This window comes from Elephantulus edwardii, unplaced genomic scaffold, assembly GCF_000299155.1.
Source record: "Elephantulus edwardii isolate Elephantulus edwardi_28Jun2011 unplaced genomic scaffold, EleEdw1.0 scaffold00096, whole genome shotgun sequence".
NCBI classification, from domain to species: domain Eukaryota; kingdom Metazoa; phylum Chordata; class Mammalia; order Macroscelidea; family Macroscelididae; genus Elephantulus; species Elephantulus edwardii.
Window position 1 is genome coordinate 6969887 of NW_006399846.1, and position 12687 is coordinate 6982573.

The window sequence follows — 12687 nt, forward strand, 5'->3', positions numbered from 1 at the left end:
ATCTGACTGGTACAGGAGACTGCCCCTCCTTCTCCAGCAGAGCATGAAATAGAGTCTGGGTTTCTCCCCCCCACCCCCAGGTGCTTGTCGGGGCCTGGGTTTCAGCTGTCCACACCACAGCAGTGGGCAACTCGAACTCACTGTTAAAGCTACTGTGTTAGTCGTCTCGTTGAAGGTCTTCCTTTCAAGTAGCCTCGCAGAGTAAATAAATTGTAGTTAGTACCCTGTTATAGTTGATGAGAGCTCCTTACCACTAGGCCATGAGAGCTCGCTAGCAAGAACAAAACAACTTGTGGCACAGTGAGTAAAGAGTTGTACAGCCAACTCAAAGGCAGGACAGGCAGGCAGTTCAAATCCACCAGCTGCTCCACGTGAGAAAAATGAGCAATCTCCTGCTGTGTGATTTATATATTCTGAAAATCCACTGGAAGGTCAGCTATGAGTTGGTTCCAGCTCAACCGCAAAGAGTGTGAGGGAGCTTCGTATTAAATTTAATTGAATACTTACAAAACAGTAAAAAAAAGAAAAAAAAAAAACAAAAAAAAAACACACCAAAACCATCCATATTTAATCAGCCCAGATAAATCAACAAATATAAAAAGCAAACAAAGATTCAGAATCATTCTATTGATCAGAACTTCCAAAGAATGCCAAACTAAATGATGTGTTTAGAGATGTCTATGGTGTGGACTGCAACAATGGATTTACCCAGGGCAGTGATTATGAGGGTGGCATAGGGTTGGGCAAGATTTCAATCAATTGTACATCGGGGTTGATGTGAACTGGAGTCAATTCAACAGCACCTAACAATACTGTGGCTGTTTCAGCTTGGTCTCACTGTGCCCTCAGAGAAAGAGAAAGAAACACAGCCCCAACCTGTGTCATCTTCATGACTGCTGCATGTCTCAGTCTGTTGCTGAGGCAATCAGGGCAATTTATCTAATTCATCTTTATCTTTCCATATTCCTTCTAACTCTCTCCTTTACCAATCCTGACGTCCTGTTAGGGATGCCAATGCGCATGCAGTCTGGCCGTGCAGTCTGGAGGGAGCTGTACCGCTCGCTAACCCACAGGCCATGCCTCTCAGCGGTTGAAATCCATCAGCAGCTCCGTGGGATAAAGATGGGCCATCTCCTCCCATGCACTTGGCAGCCTCAGAAAGCCCATGGAAGGTCAGCTATGAGTTGGTCCTGACTTGATGACAATGAGTTTCAGTTTTTGACAACAGGAGGAAAAACTATAGAGAAATATACCGGATACAAAATTTAAAGGTAACAGTTGTCTGTAGGGGAGAGGCTGGTGTGTCTTCACAGCGCTGACAGTCTTTCTTCTCAAGCTGGGCAGTGGGCCCCAAGTCCACTTGATTATTTTCTAAACCACATGCATGTACATGTGACACAGTCCACAGTCTGGAAACCTTTTCAGAGACCAGGCTTCTGGGGCCATGGCTTCTGGGAGCCGTGTGGCTAACCCAAAGGCTGTGCCTCTCTGGCTGTTCGAATCCCTGAGAAGCTCCATGGGCGAAAGACGGACAGTCTCTTCTTGTGCAATTTACAGCCTCAGAAACCCAATGGGGTGGGGGGTGGGGGTGTCAACAGAAGTTGATTCCAACTCAACAGTAATGAGTTTGAGCCCTTTTTGTGCTTCTGATAAACAGCTCTGGTGTTGTAATGAATTACATGTTTGTGTTGCTCCCCCAAAGGTCAGTGGTCTGAATCCACCAAGAGGAAAACATGGGCAGTCTCCTCTCATGAAGGTTTACAGCCTCAGATACCTGACAGAGGGTTGTTACGAGCTGGAATCAACCTGATGGCAGTGCTTCTGCTTTATGATTCTGGTTGATATACTGAACTGAAGCCCTGGAACACATGTACCAGTCTGTTAGTCAACTCAGATCACCAGCCAAGTTGTCTACCCAGCGTTCTGGATCCATCCAGCGTTCTAGATCCATCCAGCATTCTAGATCTATCCAAGGTGCTAAGAGCGCAAAGGCAGGGGTCCACCCTGGACCATCTAGGCTCTTCAACATGTCAAGCTATCCAAATGAGCTTCTTCCTGGCATCACTCACTACACCAAGAACAAAAGGAGGCAGAGGAAGAGTGTGGAAGGCTAGCAGTTAAGGGTATAATTTGACAAGCACAGCTCCAGGCCCAGAGGTCCAAGACTACTGCCTCTTCCTTCACCCCTGTCTCTGACTTCCACTTCCATCCTTCACTCCAACAGATCTTCCCAGACTTCCTTATACCCTTAATACCAGGAACAGAACCACCACCAGTCTGGAGAAACCTGATGCTCCCCCCATTGTGCCAAAGCCCCGTTAGGACAGTCATTCAGTATCCGTGCTCCACTCTGGCCACCTAACGGGCTGCTGGCTGCAGTGGCTCATTCCTATGCTCTCACTGTAGGAGCTGCAGTCATGGCCACAGTGGGAACAAAACACTGGCCAGGCCCACCCTTAGGAAAAGACCTCAAGACTGGTATAATGCAAAAGGTCACTGAATATGAAAGACACTCTTAATTAGACAGACTGGCACAACAATGGACTCGGACATGCTAACGGTCACTAAGATGGTCTGAAACCAGGCAACGTTTTATTTTGTTATTCATGAGGTCATTCAATGGCAACTGAAGACAAGACTGTTGAGTCACTGGGTCCAAAATGCCAGGCGTTTTGCTAAGCTGTATACCTACAAAGTGAAGACATTATCTCATGTGGGCCTCACCCCCAGCCCAGCGGAAATCACTGCTGTTGGTCATAGACGAGAAATTTCAAGCACCAAAAGATAGATAAATGCATTCTCATCAAGTTGGAACCAATTTATACCTGACCCTCCACTGGGTTTCCAAGGCTGTAAATCACATGGGAGACTGCCCATCTTTTTCCCACAGAGGAGCAGATGGATTCAAATCACCACAGACATATAACCTTTGAGTTAGCAGTGAAACTGCCTAGGGACTAGGCTATCCTAGGGGTGACAGAACACCTTCAAAGCACAGTTCTTGCTCCTGGAAAACAATAGGGCTAACGGAGGGGGTCACAGAACAGTCTGTGGAACTGGCTGGCTAACTGGAATGGACCAAGTAATGAAGAATCCATGGAACAGAAAGAAAGGCCTCTTATAGACAAAAGCTTGGGGGGTTTTGTGGGTTTTTTTTCTTTGTCAGCCACACTAAAACGGGGGCTCTCTCCATGCCAGTGACACAAGACACATTTGTTGTTGCTGTTGTTGTTAGGTGCTACTGATTCTGACTCAGTGACCCCATGTGACAGAAGAAAACTGTGCCCTGAGGTTTTGTAAACTGGCCTAGTGGTTGAAGGTCTGCGCTGTCAACTCAAGGTGCACAGTTCGAATCTACCAGCTGCTCCTCAGGAAAAAGATGGGCCATCTCCCCCCGTGGAATCTACCTCTGAAACACCTGCTGGAGGGTCATCAGTTATTAGTGGGCTCCGATTCGACAGCAAAGAATGCTTTCTAAATCTTTCTTATAACTTCTTTGTATTGTAGTGAAAGTTTAGAAATCACATTGATTTTTCATTCAATCATTCATAGACATTTTGTGATAGACATTTTGTTTTATAACATTAATTACCATTGAGTAACATAATTAATTACTAGAATGTCTAATTGGAGTAGATTATCAAGTCTCCTGTGGTGCTAATGGGTTCAAACCATCAACCTTTTAGTTAGCAGTTGAGCACATAACCATGGAGCCACCAGGACCATCTACCTACCTGAGATGTGAAACCATGCAGACTTCTCTCCCCAAAGGCTTCTCCAATTTACCTGTGAGCTTTCAAAGCTTGTTGAGGCTCAAGGGAAGAGAAGGTAATCGCATTTAACTTGAACCACAGACTTACTGTGTTTTAAATGATATTTCCAACATCGCCTACAGTCTTGTGGCTTCCTAGAGAAAGAGAGGGGCTGAAAGCCATATCTACCTTGTGCTGCTCCCCCAGCTGAAGGTCTGCTCACACTCCCAAACACGTGCTGTTCGTAACAGCCCTGCCAGGATCAGACCCCAGCCCCCCACCACTTCTGCTGGCAGATTAGCTTTCAAATGTGAGCAGGGACAAAGCTGGCTCAGAAGACTTAACTCTGCTCGACGGGTTTAGCTCAGCTTCAAAAGCTTCCTAACTGGAACCAAATAAGCGGGCATATCACAGCTGGAAGGGAGAAGCCGAAGGGGGACAGAAAACAGGGGCATCTCGATAAAGCTGGATTACCTACAGCAACAGCTTATAGCCTGAGAGACAGACGTAGCAAGACCCTCCATGGTAGTCACTGTTAGAAAAACAAAGCATCCCTTCCCTATAGAGTCCTGGGGACAAAGACCCCCCCAGACGCAGGTACACAATTCACAGCTGGGCCACACTACCTTGATCTCGGCACCCATTCCAAACTCACATTCCCAGGAAGCCTCCCTGGTAACACCATCCTTTGTTTCTCTACACTTTTAATGTTCCAGGGGCTCTGTCTCTCCCTCTGGGCATCAAGATCTGTGTTGCTTGGCTCTCTAACTCTCCCCAACCTTCCTTCACAGCCGAAAAACTCCTATTCGTCCACTACCCAGCAAACTCCTATTCATCCTTCAAAATCCAAGTTTCACTTCCTATATTTTATCTCTGTTATCTTGTCCATTGCAGGACACATTGCTCAGTGTAGCAATTACGTGTATTTGTCTCCTCCATGGTACTCTGAGCAGCCCACCTGGCTTACAGCTCAAAAATTGCATGCAGTGCACAGTGGCCACCCAGTATCCACTAGCCCTTTCAACGGAAGTAATAGAAAAGCCAATTTTTTCTTTTTCTTCCAAATCAGGGAATTGCTAACAGCAGCAGCCTGTTTTTTCCTCCCCTTTATCTCTGATTGGCACACACACTGTAGAGAGTAAGAGAGCAATCATACGCATATGGAGGATGGGAGAGGACAAGTTAAGGCACCAGGATGCTGAATCCAGGCTTGCTGCTGCCCCTCCCTAGAATGCCAGGGCAGGGAGAGGTGCCTAACCACCCCCTCAGCAGCCCTGTGTTCAAGTGCTCAGTGGAGGACGAGCCAGATGACCTCCCGATTCCACAACTTCCTGGCATGAGAAAGCTGATCTGCCCTGTGTGAGCCGAGTCAGCCCTGTTCTCACCAACTGGAGGCTCCTGTGCATGCAGCGGGCATTCAGTGAATAGTTGTGGAGTGAGTGAATGAACTCAATTGGGACCCCAACACCCTGGTTAGCCACGGAAGGCCTAGGGCTACAGAGCCTGCCACCAAGTTCAGCCAAGGGCAGCCACACAGGCCCAAGCGGTACAAGCAGGGCGGAGGCAAGGCCTCTCCACTGGCAGAGATTGAGGTGTCTGCTGTGCTCTTCCCCAGGTGGAAAGGAGGCCTCAGCACCCTTGCCTCAGGTGGAGATCTGCACACCCCGTTTCAGTCGGAACGCTCTCCTCTCTACACTCTGCTTCCCCGCCCCCTCTTGACTGACACCAATGCTGGCTCTGACATGATTTAAAAATAGATATAAAGACAAGGAAGTTTAATTTTTAATGCTTGGAAAGGAAGTGAACACAGAGCTAACATTCCCTGGTGGTCACGCTCAGGGGGTCTTGGAGTGTCTGCCAGGCTCTTCATCTGCCCCCCCCTGCTCCAAGCCTGACCCATCCCGAGAGTCGGCTTGTAACAGCCCTCTGGGGAGGACTGGATCAGAGGCATGCATGGAAACAGCCTCCACAGCTCACACCTGAACACTCGCAAAGTGGCTAAATGCCCCCTAACTTCCAAGTTTAGTCTGTATCTCTTCTTTTTGGAGAGGCCAGGAATGGCCAGAGGAGGCCAGAAGAGGCCTGGAGAACCCAGGGGAGCCCAGGAAGGACAAGAGGATATTGGGGAATAAGGGGATGGGGCAAGGCCAGCCAAGACCAGGACTGAGCACAAGCTCCCTGTTCAGAGCCATCGAACCCATGCTTGACTTCCATTCTCAGACTGATGACACCCTACAGACTCTGCATGAGACGTGAGGCTGTCAAACCCTGATTATGCAGACACCTGGGTCCTGGGCAACCAAGAAACAAGAACAATCCATTCAAGCCAGTACCAAACCTATGTCCCAAATGTGGCTACACAGCCTTAATCGGGACACTTACCCACAGGCTACTCAACAAGGGCTGGTGAATAGTCTGAGAAAGGCCAAGCACAGAGGCCTGACTCCACTTAGGGGAGGTTAATTAGGGTCCCCAACCAATCCTCGCTCATGGCAGCGCTATGCCAACCTTTACCCTGCTCTGGAGGGCACACTGAACGCTGCCTCCTTAGCTAATTGGTCTATATTAAGGGAACAATCCACAAGGAAAAGACTTTCCAAAGGGGTCAGAATGTCACTTTTCTGCCAACCATGAATTAAAGTGATGGGACAATTCTGCTGGCAAGCATAAGATGTGACCATTATTCTGAGTAGCAATTATGCCAGAAATGCGAGCCACATCTTCCATCTTTCTATATTCAGAGAGGAATGTGATTCGGGTTCAGAGGGGTTAAGCTGGAATCACAATTTGCTAAGGAAGGGAGGGAACCCAGGACCCCAGCACCCAAAGGATGCCCTCCTCAGGCAACAATCTGGTCACTCCAGCCTTTTCTCTTAACTAAAGCTCTGAACCTTCTTTGGATTCCTGGAGGGGCTTCCCATTTGCTGCTGAATCAATCCCAACTCATAGCGACCTCATGTTGCAGAGTAGAAAGCTCCACATGATCTTCATGGCTGTGACCTTTCAAAAGCAGGCCATCACATCTTTCTTCCAAGGTGCTCCTCACTCACTCATGGCTGTAGGGCTGGAACCTACTCATAACCGACCTCTAGCTTCTGAAGCCATGAATCGCATGGGAGGAGACTGTCTATTCTTCTTCCTCAGAACTGCTGGTGAATTTGAACTGCCAGACAGACAGGGCCCTTGAGTTAGCAGCACACCTCCCTGTGGACTATGCCACCAGGTGGCCCGAGGTATCAAACAGCCAATCTTTTGATTAGTAGTCAAGTGCTTAAATGTGCTACTCAAGGACTTTCCCAAAACTCAAAATCAAACCCACTGTTAGGGAGTCCATGCTGACTAAGAGCAACCATCGATCAGGTTTCTGAGGCTGTAAATCTTCATGAGAAGGGGCTGCCCCCATCTTTCTCCTACGATGTTATTGTGTATTCTCAGGTCAGATCTGACGCACAGCTGACCCTCTGGTGGGTTTTTTTTTAGAGGCAGTTAATCACCTGGGACAAGATCACCCATTTTTCTCCCACAGAGCAGCTGGTTGACTTGAACTGCATGCCTTCAGTATCACAGCACAGTTTCTTTCCAATAGGCCACCAGAGCTCCTTATGTAGGTGAAGTCAAACTAACAAACCCAGGGTTAACAGCCTGAAATACGACTAATGAAGTAGCTCCTAAGGACATCATTCCTCTTTCATTGTTGTCAGAGCTGAGCCTCCAACGGGTTTCCAAGGTTGCAGATTGCACAGGAAGAAATTGCCCATCTTTCTCCCTCAGACCCTCTCGTGGATTTGAACTGTTAGAGAGGTGCAGTCTTCAGCTTAGCAGTTCAACTCTGTATAGACCCGAGTTCTTTTGAAGGATTTGAACTCATTTAGTTTCTACCTGGAGCATTCAGGCAGACAGCAGAGGGTAGAACCATATAAAAGTGACTGAAAGGAAAGTCCTGGATGGTTTCCACGGCTAGGAGAAACACTTTGGATTGGGTTTGATCACCCCTGGTGGAAAACACTTTCAGAATTCATATTCATCTCAATTCAAGTCAAGGACTGCAGCCCTCAATATGGATTAAAGCTCAACATAAAGAAAACAAAGATTCTCACCACTAGGCTGACTGGCAGCATCATGATAGCTAGTGAAGAGATTGAGATTGTTAATAGCTTCAGTTTGCTTGAATTCATGCAATACTCTTGATACCAGCAGCCAGGAAATCAAAAGAAGAATAAATAGCACTGGGAAAAAAATCTGTTGTCAGGGGCCTCGCCAGAGTACTGAAGAGCAATGATGTCAGTCTGGTGACTAAGGTGAGCCTGATCCAAGCCATGGTCTTCTCAATTATTTGCTATGCATCAGAGAGCTGGACAATGAACAAAGATGACAAAAGAAGAATTATTATCTTTGAGTTGTGGTGCTGAAGAAGAGTATTGAATACACTATGGATTCCTAGAAGAACAAACAAGTTCGTCCTAGAGAAGGTGAAATTAGACTGTTCCTTGGAGGTAAGGATTGTGAAGCTCTGTCTGACACACTTTGGACATGTTACAAGGAGGGACTGGTCCTTGGAGAGGGACATCATGCTTGGTAAGGTGGAGGGACAACAGAGGAAGGGAAGACCCTGGATGAGATGGATTGACTCAATGACTGGGGTAATGGGGGTAGATGTGTCAGAGACAACAAGGTTGGCACAGGATACAGATTAGGGCTTACAGCTGTTGTACACAGGGTCACTATGAGTCGCAAGAACTCGACTGCACATAACAACAACAACAACAACTTTCACCTCATATTCTCAAGGCATGGCCTAGGAGAAGCCACTCTATAAAGAAGGAGAGGGTCAGTGAAAAAGAGGAAAACTCTCAACAAGATGCACTGACAACAGTGGCTGCAACAGTGAGCTCACGCACAGCAGCGATTGTGAGGATGTCACAAGACTGCAGTATTTCTTTCTGTTTTCCACAAGGTCATTATGACTCCAAAGTCATATGATGGCACCTAACAACAATATTCTCTATCCAACCAAAAAACCAGCACTCTCTGTGGTCCTGAGAAGCAAGGCAGGAGTCATCACTGACTCCTTGTCTTCTACCCCCATACTAGGCCCTCAGAGATGCTGGCTTTGGTGTCCCAAACTCCCATCGTGCATTGGGGTGCAAAGATGGCTAGCACTGTCTGTGTCAGCAAGCAGTGCCAGAAGACCTGGACCAGCAGGAAGCCTGTAACGCCCCGCCTCTTTTCCAGGAAGGAGGAGGGGCGCTGACCACATAGCTCCGCCTGAATGACGGCACCGAGGCCCTCACCACCACCAAGAAGAAACTCCGCCCAGTGGTGAGGAGGCAGGGACTAAGCCTGGGAGGGGCGTGCAGTGTGATAAGGCTGCATCTCTCCACTGGAAACTCTTCTTTCTGGCCGGCTTGCTGGAAGGACCTGGCAGAGGGGGTGCGACAGCAGCAATAGGTTTAGAGAACTACTAGGATCTACGGGAAAGTATCGATTGCAGGCCTCAGTTCAACTCTGTCTTGGAAAGGCCTCCTTTTGGGATCTGAGCCAGGAGAGTAGGAAATGTGATGGGTACAAAATTCCTAAAAATCGTTCTGGATCCTGGAGGCCTGGACCCGCCCCACCACAGCCTTCACGGAGTCACTGACCTCCCTGTGTAGCCTGAAGCTGCAGAACTCCCCAACCCTCTGGCCTCATCACCTACCCCACTTCCTTCCCTCTGCTCATTCGGCTCTTTTCCCTTCTTTCTCTTTAGATCAGCTCTGAGCAGCTTCTGCCTAGACGTCTTCATTGGCGTCGAGCACAGTGCCCACCTCCCCAAGTTCCTGGCTGCCACACTGCCACACCTGTTCCTTTACCTCCCGCTCAGCATCGTCGTCAACACCCCCTCTTCCATGTACAAGCAGCCTTTTCTCTTTTGCTAGATTTTTCATCCTCCCCACAATCTACGTCTCACTTCGTTAGCACATTCATTACTAACATGAAAGGACCAGAGTTATGAGATGCAATTTTTGTCTAGCTGCTAGCATGTCACGGGAATTCCAAAAATATTAACTAATCAGTAATGTTAGAGTCCAGGAAAGAGCTGGTCTACGTGCGTGGTAAGACAGCGGTGGTATAAACCTTCTAATTAGGAAGGGACAGCAAGCTCCTTCACTGAAGACGGTAAAGGAAGGAGATTCCATCGGCCTGCTCATTAAACTCCGCCTAATTTTTAAGGGGAGATGGAGAAGAGCTGCCTGTCCTCGCACAGTAAGATGCTTTAAAAGACAAAACCATTTCCACCGTGTTGATTTTGATCAGGTGAGCCTCAGCCAGAAGCCACCTTCTCTAGAGAACCAGCTTCTCTATAAACGTCAGAGCCCACAGAGTACCACGCGGAGGAGGTAATGCTCTGGCCTTCCACTCATTCACTCACAAACACAGAATGAATGTGCAGAGCACACACCACTGTGCTAGCCAGCCTCGGAGGAGCCAGGCAAGCCTGGAGTTTACTACAAGGAGTCACGAGCGGTTATATCGATTCCTGCCAGCAGGTGGCGGGGTGGGGGTGGGGAAGAGCAGCGCAGAGTGGACGTTACTGCCCTGAGCATCATCATGAGGGGGGTTTCCTAGTAAGAGTTAAGATAGGCAGGGTGGGGCAAAGCAGTGCAGTAGGTCAAGATTAGGGGACAGAGAGGAAAGTTGTGAGCAACTGAAAGCACAGCATCACGCAAATCCAAAAGCACCGAGAGGCACGCAGCAGCACACCAGGCTGACACACGTGTGGGTACATGAGCAGGACGGCCTTGCCTACCAGAAGGCAATAAAGTAATTCTTGACATTCCAAACTATTCTTGTTACCCAGAAAAGAAGAATTAGCGCGTCTCTGCTTCAGTTTGCATAAAACCTTAAGCTCAGAATAGGCGACATCCCAGTAGCAGTGCCTGGAGTGACCAACCCCAGCCTATAGAGACATGAGAAAGTCTAACTCAAGTCCTCTCAGAACAGACTTTGTGGAAGAGAAGCAGTGCCTGGATAGGCAAGGGGGTTTCTTTCCTAGTGGAAAGGTCAGGACCTCTCTTCTCCCAGCAGCAGGATCTTCCATAAGATGAGACCATCAGGTCATCCCCTAAAACACTAGAAAGGAACCCCAGAATCTGAGGAATAAAGTCACATGCCCAAGGTCATGCTCCAAGCCAGCACAGAAATAAGACTAGAAGCCAGTCTTTTTCTCCAAGGAAAAGTCTCTCATTCCACCCACCCATAAGCCAAAAAGTGTGTGTGTGGGGGGAGTTATTTCCACTAAAGTGGATCACTCTATACAAAAATCAAACACTGAAGCCAAGCGATTCTCCCTAACTTCATTCTGCATGACTTTCTCCTGTCCCTGGGCTCCTCCTGGACCATGGGGCAGCTGACAGCTTCCAGCGGGCAGAGAGTCAGGCCCTGGGGCAGAGCCAAACATCTGTGCCGATGGTGACTGAATTCTGGTGAAGAAGGCAGGGACACCAGTGAGGGTGGATTCTACATGAATGTCAGAAGTCTTCAAATCTACCAAACTAGTAGTTAATGCTTGCACCCCCCACGTGCGTGCACCCCAACCAACTATAGAGAAGCCAAAATATTAGGCTGCCCCACCCACTGGCACCTCTAAAGTTTAGTGACTCACCAGGGACAGGGACATTCTTTATTGTCTCCCCTGTAGCCCCTGGTGCTGTGAAGCCTTAGAGCTGGCATTCCAGGGCAGGGGCACATGGCCAGCCCGCTCCCTGCCCAGTCGGCTGCAATCCCTCAAAAGCAGCAACCGGCTGGCCGATGGCAGCATCCCTCCCATACCCCTCCTTTCTTACACAAACCCCAACTCAGGGGCAGATCTGAGGGCTGGCAAGTGAGCCCATCATCTTGGACAGGGACACCTCTTCCTCCTTTTCCAGAAATGCAGTGAACGGAGGGGCAGAAGGTGACCATTATGCATCCCAACTCACAAAATGCTGCAGATTGTCTTGTGTATTCAAGGGGGCATACAAGAAGAAATTCAGAAAACCATCTATGTTCACACGTGTGCCCTGTTCAACTCGGGGTCACAACCTGGTAAAAATTCTGAACTTCTCATTCATTCTGCGGGTTACCCAGGCAGAGGCATACTCAGCATGGGTTCTTCTTATAGAAGAACTTTGCCAGCCTCTTGGGAGTAGAACAAGTTTCTCCTGGAAGACAGGCAAGTGGGTGCCTCCACTCAGCCACCAAGGAGAGAGAAGAGGGGGGAGAGAGATTTGAAAGAGGGGGAAGCGATTTAAAAAAAAAAAAAGATAACTTACCGTTGTGCAGAAAGCAGAGCAATGCAGCACGGATGAGAAAGAGGGTATCACGCTACTGTAGGCACAGCGATGAGAGGGTAAAGGAAGAGATAAAGGCAAGCACTTACCCAAAATATCAAATTGAAGAGGAACATCATGTACTTCAAGCAGCAGAGGCAGCCCCTGGCCATGTTGCACTTTTTAAATTCTAGGAGGAAAACAAAGGAGAGGTCCAGGTAAAACACCACGTACTTGCTGCCTTTGGGTGCATTGTACTTGTCGGTCTTAACGCCGGCCTCGGCGCGACTCTGGCCTCGGGAGCCCGCGGTGCCGTAGAAGGCGCCGGCTGTGAAGCCGCGGCCGAACGGGCGGCCCGAGGTGGACGGCTTGGCAAAGTCCGAGTCCTTGCTGTCCAAAGATGGACTCCGGTGGATCGAAGAATCCTCGCTACTCGACTTCTCCATGCTCACGTCGTTCCCGGGGGGCCCGAGGGGCGGGGGGCATTGCTCCCGGAGAGGGATGGAGGGGGCGCCCGAGTCGGGCGTGCGGGCCGGCGGAGCCTTGCACGCCCCTCTCTGTACCAGGGCTCACTCCCGACCAAAGCCCGTGCGCAGGGGCTGCTGTCTCTCGGACGGCGCCCCTCTCTGGCCAGCCGGCCGGCGAGG

General features: G+C 49.1%; 1 protein-coding gene across 1 annotated transcript in view; it reads right to left on the minus strand.

Moving 5' to 3' along the window:
* The window catches only part of LOC102871634 (tetraspanin-9-like), a 135178-nt gene extending 122692 nt beyond the window's left edge, over nucleotides 1-12486 (minus strand). Inside the window, exon 1 of the mRNA XM_006891304.1 lies at nucleotides 12151-12486. Coding sequence (XP_006891366.1) covers nucleotides 12151-12486 — 336 coding nt within the window. The remainder of the gene's footprint in view (nucleotides 1-12150) is intronic.
* Nucleotides 12487-12687: the final 201 nt, after the last annotated feature.